The following is a 14,726-nucleotide window of genomic DNA, read 5'->3' on the forward strand; positions in this document are numbered from 1 at the left end:
CTCTACTTTATCCCGGACAGCCCACTGGCAATCCCACAATTGTCAAATTTCCCCTCAACAATCCCGCAACCACCAGGCGGTCCGTTTCCCAGTATGCATCAGGAAAACGATGCTGCTTCTCAACCTCTTCCTCGGGTAATGCGAGAGAAAGTCACCAGCCCCCCAAAGTTGACAGCAGATGATGCTGTCTACGAGCATCTATGCGGAGACATCCGCAGCCGAACCAAGGAGGAGCCTGATCTCACGGCAATACCAAAGAGTAAAGAGCTGGAAAGACTCATGGAAGCCTACGTCTCCTGTTTTCACTGCCACTTTCCCATCATCCACATCGCATCTCTGGATCTGTCGACTGCTCCGGGACCTCTCATACTGTCGATATGCGCCATCGGTGCCCTATACAGGCTTGACCGGCGACGCGCGGTGCAGCTCCACAACATCGCCAGCTCCTCTCTCCACCGCTCCGTCTCCAGCCAGCCATCCAGCTTCTCCAGTCCGGCTTCGGCGCGGCCGCTCTGGGTTGTCCAGAGCTGCCTCTTATTGTCCATGTACGCCGCATTCAGCGGGCAGTCAGCTGCAGTCCTATCCACGGTGGAGAAGATGGGCTTCTTCAAGATCGAGTTCCAGCTCAAGCGGACTGCGCTACAGAAATCCGCACTGGAGCAGTCCAGCCCCTGCTGGGACGAATGGATCCGGCGAGAATCGTCGAAGCGCCTCCTCTGCGGCATCTTCATCATGACCAACCTGTTCTCCGTCACGTACGGCACGACGCCCCTCTTCTCCATCGAGCAGGACCTCACCTTCGAAACGCCCAGCGAAGAGAAGCTCTGGGACGCGCGCACCGCCGAGCTATGGGAAGACGCCCGCGCATCCCGCCATGCCGCCTCCGCACCAACAACCCTACGGGAAGCCATTGTCGCCACCTTCTTCAACCAGCCTCCCGACTCCGGCCCTGCACCGCCACCCCAAATCTCAGGCTTCACAGCCCTGCTCATCACGCACGCCGCCAACGTCCACATGTGGAGCATCATCCAATTCTCCGCGTCCTTCCCTGCGCCGCTCTCCCACTCCATCCTCACCACAACCTTCGCCTCGCTCGTCCGGTGGCACACAGCCCTCGGCCACGACAGCGTCGAGACGCCCGAGGCCGCGTACTACAACAACGCGTCCAGCATCCCGCTCGTCTTCAACTGCCACGCGCTGCTGCGCATCGCGTACGTGCGGCTCTTCGGCAACAGCTGCGCATTCCCCAAGATGATCCTGCTCGCGTCCGACGACGGCGAGATCGCGGCTGCCATGGCAAACTACGTCGCGGCGCCGCAGCCGCGCAACGCGTTCCTGACGAAGTCGATTGCGAAGGCGTATGAGGGGTTCATTACCCCCGTCAGGCTGGGCCATTTGTTGATTAAGAAGACGGCGGCGCTGAGCTGGAGCGTCGAGCACGCGGTGGCGGCGTGGGATAGCGTGTTGTTCGTGTCGAAGTGGGTGCATGCGGTGCAGATGGAGGGCGGTGCGGCGGATGGGGAGGAGGAGCGGATTGTGGCGCAGTTGGAGGGGTTGTTGGAGGAGATGGAGTATGGGTATGATGGGGTGGGGTCGTTGGCGGCGGCGGTGACGAGGGCGTGGGCGGGGTTTTTGACGGATACGTGGGTTTGGGGTGGTGAGTTGCTCTTTTCTTTGCGGGAAGATGATTTGGGGGATGGTGGCTGATATTTGTGCGTGTGGCAGTGACGCCGCGGATGGGCTACATCCTGATGCAGCTCGCTACTGCGTACGACAACGCGTACCAAGCAGCCCTTTCATGAACTCCAGGAACAAACGCCCATCGTTCTCACTCCCCCTTCTCCCTACTTCCATCCACATCCTTCAAGAACTTCAAAAACTCCGTCTGACACTCCTCCGCCATCTCCGTATACTACCGCCCGTCAGCCAACAAGAAAAAGAAGAACAACAGGCAAGGGAGAACTCACAATCTCATGCCCCCGTCCCTTCACCACCACCACCGTCGCCCTTGGCACCCTTTCCCCCAACCACCCCGCCTCCTCCACCTTGACCGCCGCACTCCTCTCCGGCACAAGCACCAACACCGGCACCCCGCCCCCCGCCACCTCTCCCCCTTCCACCCACCCCCTCGCATCCACCTCCTCCCTGCAGAGGAACTCCGCATACCCCGCCAACCCCTCCCCGCTCTGCACGCCTATCTGCTCCAGCCACCAGCTCTCGTACCCCGGATCGGGGTGCGCCATCGTGCCCGGCACGGCCGCCAGTCGCTGCGCCCAGCCGCGCGCGCCGAGCGTGCGCAGCGCCGCCGGCCAGCTTGGCTCGCCGAAAGCGAAGAGGGTCTGCGCGGCGGGGGGTAGGTAAAGGGGTGTCGAGATGAGGGTGATGCTGTGGAGGCGGGAGGGGAAGCGGGCGGCCAGGGCGAGGGCCAGGATGCCGGAGGTGGATTCGCCGACGAAGTGGACTTTGCGCAGGCCGAGTTGGTCGAGGGTGTCGATGATTTCGGACAGGATGGTGGAGAGGGTGTAGGCGTAGGAGGAGCCCGACTCAGGCACGCTGGACAGGCCGTGCCCGCGGAGGTCGCGCCGGATGATGCGGTAGCCGGCGCAGGAGAGGCGCGGGATCCAGTGGTACCAGAAGGCGGAGTGGCGGGCGAAGCCGGGCTGGAGGAGGATGGTTTGGGGTGCGGTGGTGGTGGTGGTGGTGGTGGATGATTTCCAGGGGTCGGTGTAGTCGGAGAGGATGTAGTGGGTTGTTTGGCCGTTGGGATGGTGGATGAAGGTGCGGCCCTGGGAGTCGGTGGTGGGGGGCATTGTGGATCTTCTGTACCTTTTTCTTGTTTTGTTTTTGTGTTGACTGTTTGCTTGGTTATCTGGCTGAATAGCGTGCAAGCGTTGTGTATGTTTTGAAGTCGTTCAATGATCGTTCTTTACATGCTCTTTTGACTGCTGCGCCCCACCTCCGTACCCCACGCTACTTGAACTTCCCCGCAGATGTGGGAACTTCGCTGATGAACGAGGATGTGCACAGAGTAGGCAAAACATGCAAGCATACAGAGTCACTTCGAACAAATTGAATCATTTCCAGCACTACTACTCTGGCCCTCCCAAGAAACGATACACACTACTAGCATCCTTCTCCCTTATCCTCTCATCCTTTGCCGCTTCCTCATACACCCCCAACGCCGCCCTCCCCGTCGCCGCCCTCGCTCCCAACCTCTCCGCCGCCTCAACCGCCAACCTCACATCCTTCGGCATCATCACCATCTTAAACCCACCCTCATAATCCCTGCTACTCGGCGCATCCGGATCCACCCCCGGCACGGGGCACACCTTCTCGAGCATAAACGAATTCCCGGTCGACGCGCGAATGACGTTGACCAAATCGCGCTTGTCGAGGCCGGCGCGGATACCGAAGTTCAGCGCCTCGGACGTGACGAGGTTGATGATGCACGAGCAGTAGTTGTTCGCCAGCTTCGCCGCCAACCCGTTGCCCAAGCCGCCCAGGTAAAACACCTTTGCCGGATCCCCCATCATGCCCACCACCGCGTCGACCCGTGCCCGCATTGCTGCGTCGGCTGCTGCGCCGATCAGGAATGACAGCGTCCCCGCCGCCGCACCTGGCACCCCGCCTGACACCGGCGCGTCGATGTAGACGCCCTGTCCCGCGGCGGCCAGCGCGGTGCCGACGTCGCGCGTCGTCTCGACGTCGATGGTGCTGCATTCGAGCATCAGCCTTTCCACCTTCTGCCCGCTCCCCTCGCCATGATTGCCACCATCGTCCTTCCCCGCAGCAATCACGCCCTTATCCCCGTCTAGATACACCGCCCGCACGTGCGGCGCCGCAGTGACGATGGAGACGATAGTACGGGCGTGAGCAGCAACAGCGCGGGCAGACTGCGCAATCACTACGGGGAGGGGCGCGTGCTCGCGGACGAAACGCTCGCACGCGGCGGTGTTGAGGTCGAAGATGTAGAGCGGTGTAGACGCAGGCAGGTGGCGGCGGATGTTGGAGGCCATGGGGAAGCCCATTGCGCCGAGGCCTGGGGGGTGGAGAAGGTCGTTGGGTTAGTGGGGGTGGTGGTGGTGGTGGTGGATTGGGGTGGGCGTACCGATGAAGCCGAAGGGAGAGGATAGTGCTGGTGTTGTGTCTGGCATTGTGGGATGGGTTCTACTGGACGGTGGTTGATGATTCGGGATGGTGTAGCAGTGTTGCTTCCAAGCTCTCTCCAAGCCTCGCTTTCTCCAAAAGTAGCTCGACCGTTGCGGAGTAGCACATGCCCACCACAACCTTACCCCGAATGCACGCCAATCGGGAAACAGCGGAATGATGGTGCCGTTGTGGTTCGAAAAGAGGGGCACCCGGATTTAAGCATACCCCTCATTTTGCCTCTTTCGGCAGTGGTCCCTGAATCGCGCCCCTCATTTCTCCTTCGGCCGGCAGATGGCCGAACTGCCGGACCGTTGTGGGGGCGCAAAGCCAGGCAACCAACCAAACTATCCTCCATCACCCAGTACTCCACCTACCAGAACAAACCCAATTGCGAGCATCAACGCACGACCCGCCCACATGGCCAGTTCAACCCTTCCCTGCGCCGGCCCAACCGTCCAACTCCGCCTGCTGGACGGCGGCAGCTTCGTCGCCGAAGAAGACAAGCTGCACGCCGGCGCGCCCAACAACCGCTTCCGCATGTACGACTGGGCCTTCCACGTCCACCACCCGGCGACGGATCGGCACGTGTTGTGGGACCTGGGGGTCGAAGGGGTAAGATTAACCTCCCCTCTCCCCCGCCTCCGCCTCCGCCTCCGCATTGGCGGCGGGGATCCCTGTCGATCGTGTTGCGCTAACATAGCAACAACAGGACCCGGAGATGTACTCGACGTGGGTGCAGAAGGTCATTTTCGGGCTGGTCAATCCCGTGGGCCCGAGGGTGCCGATTGATGAGCAGTTAAGCGGGCAAGGCGTGCCGGCTGAGCGCGTGGATGCGGTGGTGTTTAGGTGGGGCTTGGGCTGATCCTCTAGTGGCTGCGATGCGGCTGGGCTGACGATGCGATAGTCATGCACACTGGGACCATTGCAGGCCTATTGCAAAGGTATTTCCCAAGGCAAAGGGGTACTTCGGCCCCGGTACCAAGGACTTTTGTTCCCCTGGTCACATGCAAGATCCGTCAATGCAGTGGGATGGCAGGTTCTTCGATCCTGCGAATGCGACAGAAAATTGGGAAGAACTTGCTGGGCCCTGGGCCCCTTTTGGTCCCTTTGAGAAGGCCATGGATTTCTTCGGAGATGGCAGTTTCTACGTGATCCAAGCCCCGGGCCACATGCCGGGGAACCTCTGCGCCGCTGCACGCGTGCAGGGAGGCGATTGGGTCTTGTTGGGCAGTGACTGCTGTCATTCAAAGTAGGGCTTCCTCCAGCGAGAAGAATTATGGCTAACAGGATTATCCAGGAAACTGCTTGATGGACTATGCGACTTCGCCGTCTTCGAGAGCCCCACTGGTCAGAAGATGTGTCTACAGCACGACATTCCCGCAGCTAAAGATACCTTGAGAAGGATCAAGGAATTTCAGAACATGGGAGCCCATGTAGCGCTTGCTCATGATGCTGAGTGGATGAAGGAAGGCTCCAATCAGGTTCTTATGACTTTGCTGGGAGATGATATGAAGCGTGCCGCAGTAGAGAGGATACCCAACGATGAGCGGCCGTAATTGGATTTCTACCAGTTTACCATAGTACAAATCCATCCACGAAATCGTCTCAACAGACGAAAATATGTGCAACAGGTGGGGTCAAGCTGCAATCCAGAGCGGGGTACGTTGAGACCATAAAACCCGACGAATGACTGCAGGCGTCGACAAGTACATCATCAACTCAATCGACAAAGCTTAACATATATTCACGCAACCCAAAATGACCAAATCTCTAACCGTCGGCGTCATTGGCCCCGCGGGCTTCACAGGCTCCCACCTCTGCGTCGAGCTGATCCGCCGCGGCCACCACGTCATCGGCCTCTCCCGCAGCCCAGAGAAAATCGGCACGCACCCGCTCTACACCCCGCGCAAACTCGACGTCGACTCCCAAACCATCGACGAGCTGGCCGCCTCCTTCAAAGACCTCGACGTCCTCATCAACGCCTACGGCCCGCACACGGCCGGCGCCGGCGCCCTGAAATACAGTACTACGCCCCCGCTATATCCACCTATTCCCCACCACCTGTTCTAACCGCAAACACCACAAGTGCCCTTCCTCGAAGTAACCCGCAAAATCATCCTCGCCACCCGCGTCGCCACCCGCCCCTACCTCATCCAAATCGGCGGCACAGGCAGCCTGCACATCCCGGGCCGCAACGCCTCGTTCCAGACGGTCGCCGAAACCCCGGACTTCTGGCTCGCCTACCGCCGCGGCATCGCCGACAGCGCCGCGCACACGGCGTACATGGAAGAGCGGCTCGGCCCCATCGGCGCGCGCCTGCGCTCGTACCGCAACGCCCGCATCGCCGCCCGCACGGGGACAGCGACGGCTGAGACGGAGAAGGTGATTCGGGAGGTGGAGGAGGGGATTAGGAGGGGTGATGATGCGGCGAAGGAGTTCGTGACGGGGGCGCGGACGAGTTTTATGTTTTTTGATGGGAATAGGGCGTTTGACTGGACGTATGTGTCGCCGCCGGCGCTGTATCGGGCGGGGAGGCGGATGGGGGGGTATGAGTGGGGGGTGGATTACTTGCCGTTGAAGGGGGAGGACCCGATGGATGGGCGGGTGTTGGAGGGGAGGTTGCAGGGCATTTCGGCGGCGGATTTGGCGATTGCGGTGGCGGATGAGGCGGAGGGGAGGGAGAGGGTTGGCAGGCATTGGTCGGCGTGGGTGGCGGATATGGGGGATGATGAGCCGGCGCCGAGTTATGTTACGTTGGCGGATGTGTGAGTGAATATTGATGAGCCATGGTCTGACAGTGGTTCGTGGTGGTGAGTTGGGCATCTTGTGGCATATGAAAGACGATACAGTTCTTGGTCATTGATAGTCTTGGTGGTATTCGGACGCAAATTAAACTTTAAAACCTTAAAAGTGCGTGCAGACACCCAGCTTTATCCCGCATGTAATTAGAATTCCATAGGTCTGGTGGAAGTCCGGCATGACTTCTGTTCAACCACAAGCTGTCAAACGAATGCAGGATGTGGGAAAAGTGGTACACAGGATGTATTGCAACCACCTTCTCAGGTAGTGCAAAATACCCCGCAATCCACCCCCACCTGCTATAAAAGGCTAGAGGGCACCCACCGTAAAGGCTAATTCAGCCCCGCGGTAAGCCCCAATAAACGTGCTCAGAAAACCGCTTCCACGGATTGGAGCATTTCTATCTCCATCCACACTACACAATACCTCAATTGAATTGAACCATGGCCCTCATCACACTTTTGCTATTCCCCGTCGTCGGCTTTCTCCTCTATCATCTGCTGTCACGCCGCGGATCAATTCCACCTAAAGGACTTCGAACCGTCCCTGGTCCCGGCGGAAAAGTTCCCATCATTGGCCATGCCCACCTCCTGAAACCCACAGGCTCTCAACGCCAATTCATCGACTGGGCAAACCAGTACGGTGAAGTCTTCTCGCTGCAGCTGGGGTGGGAGAACTGGATTTTCCTCAACAGTCCTTCGGCGGTGAAGGAAATTATGGACAAGCAGTCGGCCTCGACGTCTGGCCGGCCACCAATGCCCGTTGGCGCCGACATCATCTCCGGCGACATGCGCTTCTTGCTCATGACCTACAGTCCGCGCTGGCGGCGGTTGCGGGCGATCGTGCACAAGCTGCTGACTCCAAAGGCGTCGGATACGTTCAAGCCGAGTCAGGAGTTTGAAGCGAAGCAGTTGCTGCATGACATCTTGAAGGAGCCGGAGAAGACGTACGACCATTGTAGACGCTACACCACTTCGGTTGTGATGACCTCGACTTATGGAAGGAGGATACCTGAGTTTGTGAGTTCGTCGGCATCTTGTTCGGATACTGTGCTGACTGCAACAGGATTGCGAAGACACGAAGGAGATCTACGGGCTGATGAAGGACTTCACCGAGAATATGCCCCCGACCAACGCCTTCCTCCCGGATCTGGTTCCCCCGCTCGCCAAGCTGCCAACCTGGATGCAGTGGTGGAGAAAGCCAGCACTCGCCATGCAAAAGCGCCAAACCGCCATCTGGACCAGGTACTGGCGCACACTCCTCCAGCAAATGGAAGAAGGCAAAGCCCCCGAATGCTTCGTAAAGCAATTCATCGAAACTGAGTACCAAAAACAAGACATCAGCGAAATGCAAGCCGCCTGGGTCGCCGGCAGTCCGTCTCCCCCCTCCTCCTCCCTCCTTCCCCCCACTAACGCCTTCACCCCAGCCATGATCGAAGCCGGCTCCGAAACCACCTCCAGCACCCTCAACACCACCCTCAAATACCTCGCCGCGCATCCCCACGCCCAATCCCGCGCCGCCGCCGAACTCGACGCCGCCATCGGCTCCACCCGCACGCCCACCTTCGCCGACGAGCCCGCGCTGCCCTACATCCGCGCCATCGCGAAGGAAGTCCTGCGGCTACGCCCCATCACGAACTTCGGCACGCCGCACTACACGACCGAAGCCGTGCGCTACAAGGACTACTGGATCCCGGCCAACACCGTCGTCACGATTAACCAGTACGCCTTGCACTACGACGCCACTCGGTACGCGGAGCCAGAGGCATTCCGGCCGGAGAGGTACCTGGCGTATCCGCACAAGAGCGGGGTGTACGCGGCGGGGGCGGATGCGGAGGGGCGGGATCACTGGAGTTTTGGGGCGGGGAGAAGGATTTGCTCGGGGATGCATTTGGCGGAGAATAGCTTGTTTATCACGATCGCGAAGATTGTGTGGGCGTTTGAGATCGCGCCGAGGGAGGGGGAGGGGGTCGATTTGTCGGATGAGGGGTTTGAGCCGGGGGTGAATACGCTGCCGAAGCCGTATGTGTTGGAGTTTAGGCCGAGGAGTGAGGAGAGGGAGAGGGTGGTGAGGGAGGAGTGGGAGAGGGCGCTGGAGGAGGGGTTTTGGTTGGGGGAGAGGAAGGTTAATGCTGAGGGGATGGTGGTGGGGTAAAATCGGTAGCGTGTGTCTTGTTGACTTGTTGATGGGTTTTACCAATTTGTTCTTCCTGTCATTTTGCAATGGTCTTGTAATTGTTACAAAACAGCGGTCTCAAAAGGTTCACCATCAGGATCACAGATTTCACTGCCTATTTACGTTGATAGTAATTCCTCGTAGGAGTGGCTGTTGTATATCATTGCGTTAGAACTGGAACCTATCTTTGAATCAATTTGGTTCAGATCACTGCCGTGGCAATTGATCAACGCCTCCACTTGTAGGTCTAGATAACAAGCACGTTTCTTCAAAGACACAGTCCAATGATATCATACGAGTGATAAAGTCAATTTCCTGACAAAAAAGGGCTGAACATGGTGCACAGAGAATCCCAGACTTCATACCGCGAGCAGGCATACAGCTCAAACCAGGAATTGAAAGAGTATATTCATTCGATAGAACATAAATACAGAGTGTAACAGACTCCCGCTCATCTCACAGCAGCCATGATCCTGACGTAATCTGCTGCTGGTCCAGAATCAACCTTGGCGTCTGTTCTCGCCACTTCCGCCACAGGCTTCTCCTCTCGGTAATATTGAGTGAAGTCATGCTGAAGAGCGTATATTCCCTACAGCTCAACACGTCAGCAAGAGCAAACCTTAACTGGAAGAACCCAACTGACCTTTTGGAACTCGTTCGAGAACTCGGGATCCACAGCAGTTCTCTTCAAGGCAAGGAGGAACTCATCCTCATCGCCAATGGTTTCCGGATCCTTCCACAGCCTCCGCAGATTCTCACAAGAGATGGGGTCGCTGAAGTCAAACCATTTCTGCCGCCGAATATCATTGTACTTGTCGAGAATCGTGTCGTCTGCCTTCCCCTCATGGATGCCCACCAAACAATCATACAGACCACCAACATCCACAATCCCGCCCATGAGCCCCATCCCGCCACTGCGGTCATTAGTCAACCCGGGATTCACGGTTATGCTATTTAAGAGACTTACAAAGGATTGCAGAGATGTGCAGCATCAGCCGCCAACAAGAATCTCCCCACTCGCATTTTCTCGGCTATGCGCTGGTGGATCTTGTACGGGCTGATGCTGGCAATCCTGTACTGGTCAGGCTTCGGGTTCCCTGGCAGCATCTTCTCGAACTTGGCGGGCTGGCGCGCCAACAGCTCCTCGCGGGTCAGCCCAGCCGTATCGCCGTAGGTGACACGCCACATGCCGTCCTTGGAGATGCGGGCGGCCATGTAGTAGTCCTCTGGATGGACAATGAAGTTCGAGTCTTCCCAGCCGAACTGGTCGAAGTCGTAGTAAGTCTGGTTGCCGGGGGCTGCTGGTCAGCGACAAGTTCCGTCGGTACCAGAGCGAAGAGATGCAGGGGGATAAAAGCTTGACGGGCACAACTCACGTTCGTCGCCACAATCTGCTCATCCCACGTCCTTCCCGGAAAATTCAGATCTCCAAACAAGCTCCTTCGAATCTGGCTATTCGCCCCATCACACCCAACAATATAATCCGCCTCCATCCTCTTCTTCGTCCCCCCCTCCCCACCCTCCCCCTCAACCTGCACCTCCACCCACGCCCTCCCCTCATCCTGCCCGAGCGCCAGCACCTTATGCCCATACTTCACCTCCGCACACGGCTGTTTCACAAGGTTCTCGTACAGAACCTGCCCGACGCGTTCCAGCGACAAGCAGATCATGCGGTCCGGCTGGCCATCTTGCACGCTGCCGTCCAATCCGGCGATGTACGTGCCGTCGGGCTTGCGCCAGCACACGGTCTTGGGCGTGAAGCCCTCGGCGCGCAGCTGGTCCGCGACGCCGGCCCGGCGCAGCTCGTAGACGGCCGGCGGGGCGAAGTGGGTTGCGCGGGGGGACGGGTCGAGGGCGTGGTTTTGCTCGAGCACGGTGACGGGGATGTTGGCGCGGGCGAGGAGGAGGGCGAGGAGGAGGCCAGAGGGGCCGGCACCGACGACGATGACGGAGGTGATAGCCATTGGGGGGAGATTGTTCAGATGTTTGATAAGATGGATTTACTCAATGACAAGCTTTTGCATGCTTTTGATAACTACACTTATTGGATATAACTCTATATACTGTTGCCATGTAGTGGCGAGTTGGGGACATTGGCCAGTGTCGATGCACCTACCCGGCGTGAATGTGGGGTTGCTGTGGGGTAACCGAATCTGGGGTTTGGGGGAAGTGAGAGCATTGGCCGGGGAACTCATGCAGCACTAAGATGAAACTGGCGTTGCAGCGAAGCAAATTTACCCCTCATCGCTTGCCCACGAACTTCCTGGAGCTCACTCTGAAGTGAACTGTCCAAGCGTCAAGTTACTGCCTACATATAATGTATGCGCACAATCGGCTGTAGTGTAGTAACAATCCCGTGATCCTTTCTTCGTCATGAGTTCTACAATGTTTCCCATCTCGTTCGAAGCACCCCGACCCGGCCTCTACGCCTGGCTCGCCGGAATCCTCGCCGCACCCATCCTCTCATTCCTTCTAGCATACTTCTACTACGTCCCAAACACCATCAAAGTCCGTCTCCTCCCCCTCCCCCCTCTCCCCCCTCCAACCACTAACACCACGCCCCAGGACCCCCGCCGCCGGCACCTCCCCCCCGGCCCGCGCGGCCTCCCCTTCATCGGCAACATGCTCGACCTCGCCGACTCGGACCAGGTCCGCCACAAAGTGCGCGGCTGGCACGCGCGCTACGGCGCCATCTTCCACACCAAGATCGGCGGCAGCGACTACATCTGGCTGTCCTCACCACGCACCGTCAAAGACCTGATGGACAAGCGCTCGTCCATCTACTCGTCGCGCGCGGCCCTGCCGCTCGCGCAGGACGTGGCCAGCGGCGGACGGCGCCAGCTGTTCCTGCCGTACGGCCCGCGCTGGCGCCAGATACGCAGGCACGGGCACGCGCTGCTCAGCGCGACGGCCGCGACGCGCTACCAGCCGATCCAGGACTACGAGTCGAAGCAGCTGCTGGCGGAGATGCTCGCCGCACCGGGGGAGTTTTATCAGATCAATCGGCGGTATGCGGCGAGCGTGATTATGCTGTCGACGTATGGGAAGCGCGTGAGGTCGTGGGATGAGCCGGTGATGAGGAGGGTGTTTGCGGTTATTGATAATTTGACCGAGATGACGGCGCCGGGGGCGCATGCGGTGGATAGTTTTCCGGGGTTGGCGGGGTGGCCGGAGTGGTTGTTGGGGGGTTGGAGGCGGTTTGGGAGGAGAGTGTTTGAGCATGATAGTGAGGTGTATTTGGGGTTGTGGAGGGAGTTGAAGGAGGAGGTGGATAGGGGCGTGGCGAGGGATTGCTTTTGCAAGGAGTTTTATCTGAATGATCCGGAGAAGAGTGGGATTGATGAGCTGTCGGCGGCGTATACGTGTGGGGGGTTGGTGGAGGCGGGGTCCGAGACGACGGCGTCGACGTTGAACAACTTCATTCTTTGTATGACGTTGTTTCCGGAGGCGATGCGGACGGCGCAAGAGGAGATCGACCGAGTTGTGGGTCCGGATCGGCTGCCGCAGTGGGAAGACGAGCAGAAGCTGCCGTATACGAGAGCACTGATCAAGGAGGTTCTGAGATGGCGACCCGTCAACAAGTTCGGCATGACGCATGCGAGCTCGGAGGATGACTGGTATGAGGGGTTCTTCATTCCCAAAGGATCCGTGGTTGTGCTGAATTGGTGGTAAGAGTTTCTCTCTTCACAGGATCATGTTCAACGCTGACAACGGGCAGGGCAATCCACATGGACCCTTCCATCCACAAAGATCCAGAGCACTTCGACCCGGCAAGGTACCTCAACAAGCCGCTTGGGGCCGCAGAGTACCTCAATACCAGTGATCCGTACGAGCGAGATCATTTCACCTACGGTGCCGGGCGGCGCGTTTGCCAAGGTATTCATCTGGCCGAACGTTCTTTGTACATCAACATTGTGCGGACTTTGTGGGGTTTCAATATCACGAAAAAGATAGACTCGGAGGGGAAGGAGATCGAGCCTGATTGCGGCATGGTTAGAGGTTTCTTGTCCGTTCCCAACCCCTTCCTTACGGACATCAAGCCTCGATCGGAGAAACACGCTGAGATTATTCGGACATCATTCGAGGAGGCGGAGAAAGAAGGCCTGAATTATTGATAGTAGTGGAAAAGTAGTTGCTATATGAGACTCTCAAACCCCGTTCTTGGCAGGAGGCACCGTTTCGTAAGCTTCCGCCCAGAATGTCTCTCCCAGTGCTGCCAATTTCCTCTGGCTCTCATTCGGATAGTCCACCTGTTTGCGGAAAAACAGATCCCCAATGCTCAGCTCCACTGTCTGGCCCGTCATTCCATCGTCATCCAAGAAAGTGTCAAATGCTTTCAGGACGGTCGACATGGGGGTAATATGCTCTTTCGGGAACTTGGCCAGCATGTGGGGCGGGCACAAGTTGGTCGGGACGAATGCCGGGCAGATGCAGTTCACAGTGATGTTCTCCTTCAAGAATACAGGTCCGCAAGAGCGCGTGAGCCCGACCAGCCCGTGTTTGGCTGAACTGTAAAGAGGATTGGTGTCCATTGAACTGGACCTGTCAGCCATTGACCCAAGGTTCCCGCGGCCGGAAGGAATGAACTCACTACAGGCCTGCAGCAGACGAGGTGATCACGATTTTCCCTTTGCCGCCCGGACTTTTGCGTGCGTAATGCTTGAACAGCCAAATGCCTTGAATAACGGCCAGCAAGTCAACTTCGATGGTCTTCAGGTTGAGTGGTTTCGGGAGGCCATTCTCGTCCACGCTCTCATCCGTTTCGTAAAGGCTCTGCCGGTCATCGATCCCGGCGTTTGCTGCCAGAAAGTCGAGGCGGCCTTCGCCCCACGTGAAGGCTTTCTGGAACAGCGCAGCTTGTTCGGCGTAAATCGAAACGTCGGCTTTCTGGAACACGGCGTCATCACCGAGTTCTGAGGCAATACGCTCTCCCTCGTTGGCGTTGACGTCGGCCATGACGACACGGAAACCCCGTGTGAGCAGGTGTTTGCTGACCGCAAGGCCAATGCCGGATGCAGCGCCGGTGACAATGGCCACTGGTTTTGACATATCGTTGAAAAATTCAGGGAGAAACTGGAAGTGTTGTTACTATTCTTCGGTGCGGCTTGCAAAAATGGAACGTCCGGATGACAAGGCTCTCTTTTTTATCGGCATTCATCAAGCATTTACGCTGCTTTGCACGCGATATACTTATGTCCCCTCATATTTTGTGGGGTAATAGCGTTAAGGGTGATTCCGATCCCGCGGTCTTATAGCTGTGCCCCGCATTCTCCGCCCGCCCATCTTATTGGGCTAGCGTGGGTTCGTATTTCGCTCGTGCCATGGGTAGTTGAAGCACTTGTCCGGACATGAATGTTGAATTAAAAATTGTACATACATTTGCATCCGGATGATAGTTTCAGATACCTACATGTGTTAGCCTTTTCGGTGGCATGATTACCCCTGTTCTGGGGCACTATTCTTTACGCTAGCCTACAGCTGCAATGGTATTCTCCGCGGCTAAAGAATAGTCAGAATCAAGTTTTAATACCCACAAAATCTACGGATAAATAAGCAACGCATCCCAGGTCTCGAGTTCTGGACCTCCACTCTCTTCCCCGTAA

The 14,726-nt window shown here is 57.9% G+C and overlaps 9 protein-coding genes across 9 annotated transcripts; 5 read left to right on the forward strand and 4 right to left on the reverse strand.

Moving 5' to 3' along the window:
* Window positions 1-138: 138 nt before the first annotated feature.
* On the forward strand, window positions 139-1,802 carry LTHEOB_4512 (Zinc finger C2H2-type protein; the record flags this gene model as incomplete). The annotated part of the gene is made up of 2 exons (XM_035513555.1): window positions 139-1,657; window positions 1,726-1,802. 2 exons carry the CDS (start codon window positions 139-141, stop codon window positions 1,800-1,802), a joined length of 1,596 nt encoding a protein of 531 aa, XP_035374561.1.
* A 26-nt stretch (window positions 1,803-1,828) lies between these two features.
* On the reverse strand, window positions 1,829-2,810 carry LTHEOB_4513 (Alpha beta hydrolase fold protein; the record flags this gene model as incomplete). The annotated part of the gene is made up of 2 exons (XM_035513556.1): window positions 1,829-1,912; window positions 1,968-2,810. 2 exons carry the CDS (start codon window positions 2,808-2,810, stop codon window positions 1,829-1,831), a joined length of 927 nt encoding a protein of 308 aa, XP_035374562.1.
* A 279-nt stretch (window positions 2,811-3,089) lies between these two features.
* On the reverse strand, window positions 3,090-4,154 carry LTHEOB_4514 (3-hydroxyisobutyrate dehydrogenase; the record flags this gene model as incomplete). The annotated part of the gene is made up of 2 exons (XM_035513557.1): window positions 3,090-4,039; window positions 4,109-4,154. The coding sequence occupies 2 exons, from the start codon at window positions 4,152-4,154 to the stop codon at window positions 3,090-3,092; spliced, it is 996 nt and encodes a 331-aa protein (XP_035374563.1).
* Window positions 4,155-4,566: 412 nt separating this feature from the next.
* LTHEOB_4515 (uncharacterized protein) lies at window positions 4,567-5,705 on the forward strand (the record flags this gene model as incomplete). Its single annotated transcript, XM_035513558.1, has 4 exons — window positions 4,567-4,761; window positions 4,859-4,995; window positions 5,054-5,398; window positions 5,447-5,705. 4 exons carry the CDS (start codon window positions 4,567-4,569, stop codon window positions 5,703-5,705), a joined length of 936 nt encoding a protein of 311 aa, XP_035374564.1.
* Window positions 5,706-5,907: 202 nt separating this feature from the next.
* Window positions 5,908-6,918, forward strand: LTHEOB_4516 (Cytochrome p450 protein; the record flags this gene model as incomplete). The annotated part of the gene is made up of 2 exons (XM_035513559.1): window positions 5,908-6,172; window positions 6,236-6,918. The coding sequence occupies 2 exons, from the start codon at window positions 5,908-5,910 to the stop codon at window positions 6,916-6,918; spliced, it is 948 nt and encodes a 315-aa protein (XP_035374565.1).
* Window positions 6,919-7,391: 473 nt separating this feature from the next.
* On the forward strand, window positions 7,392-9,102 carry LTHEOB_4517 (Cytochrome p450 protein; the record flags this gene model as incomplete). Its single annotated transcript, XM_035513560.1, has 2 exons — window positions 7,392-7,967; window positions 8,014-9,102. The coding sequence occupies 2 exons, from the start codon at window positions 7,392-7,394 to the stop codon at window positions 9,100-9,102; spliced, it is 1,665 nt and encodes a 554-aa protein (XP_035374566.1).
* A 472-nt stretch (window positions 9,103-9,574) lies between these two features.
* LTHEOB_4518 (Monooxygenase FAD-binding protein) lies at window positions 9,575-11,087 on the reverse strand (the record flags this gene model as incomplete). Its single annotated transcript, XM_035513561.1, has 4 exons — window positions 9,575-9,712; window positions 9,767-10,037; window positions 10,091-10,407; window positions 10,500-11,087. The coding sequence occupies 4 exons, from the start codon at window positions 11,085-11,087 to the stop codon at window positions 9,575-9,577; spliced, it is 1,314 nt and encodes a 437-aa protein (XP_035374567.1).
* A 409-nt stretch (window positions 11,088-11,496) lies between these two features.
* LTHEOB_4519 (Cytochrome P450) lies at window positions 11,497-13,238 on the forward strand (the record flags this gene model as incomplete). Its single annotated transcript, XM_035513562.1, has 3 exons — window positions 11,497-11,631; window positions 11,689-12,791; window positions 12,842-13,238. 3 exons carry the CDS (start codon window positions 11,497-11,499, stop codon window positions 13,236-13,238), a joined length of 1,635 nt encoding a protein of 544 aa, XP_035374568.1.
* A 33-nt stretch (window positions 13,239-13,271) lies between these two features.
* Window positions 13,272-14,172, reverse strand: LTHEOB_4520 (15-hydroxyprostaglandin dehydrogenase; the record flags this gene model as incomplete). Its single annotated transcript, XM_035513564.1, has 2 exons — window positions 13,272-13,659; window positions 13,715-14,172. The coding sequence occupies 2 exons, from the start codon at window positions 14,170-14,172 to the stop codon at window positions 13,272-13,274; spliced, it is 846 nt and encodes a 281-aa protein (XP_035374569.1).
* Window positions 14,173-14,726: the final 554 nt, after the last annotated feature.

Source organism: Lasiodiplodia theobromae (assembly GCF_012971845.1).
Source record: "Lasiodiplodia theobromae strain AM2As chromosome Unknown scaffold_12, whole genome shotgun sequence".
Lineage (NCBI taxonomy): Eukaryota > Fungi > Ascomycota > Dothideomycetes > Botryosphaeriales > Botryosphaeriaceae > Lasiodiplodia > Lasiodiplodia theobromae.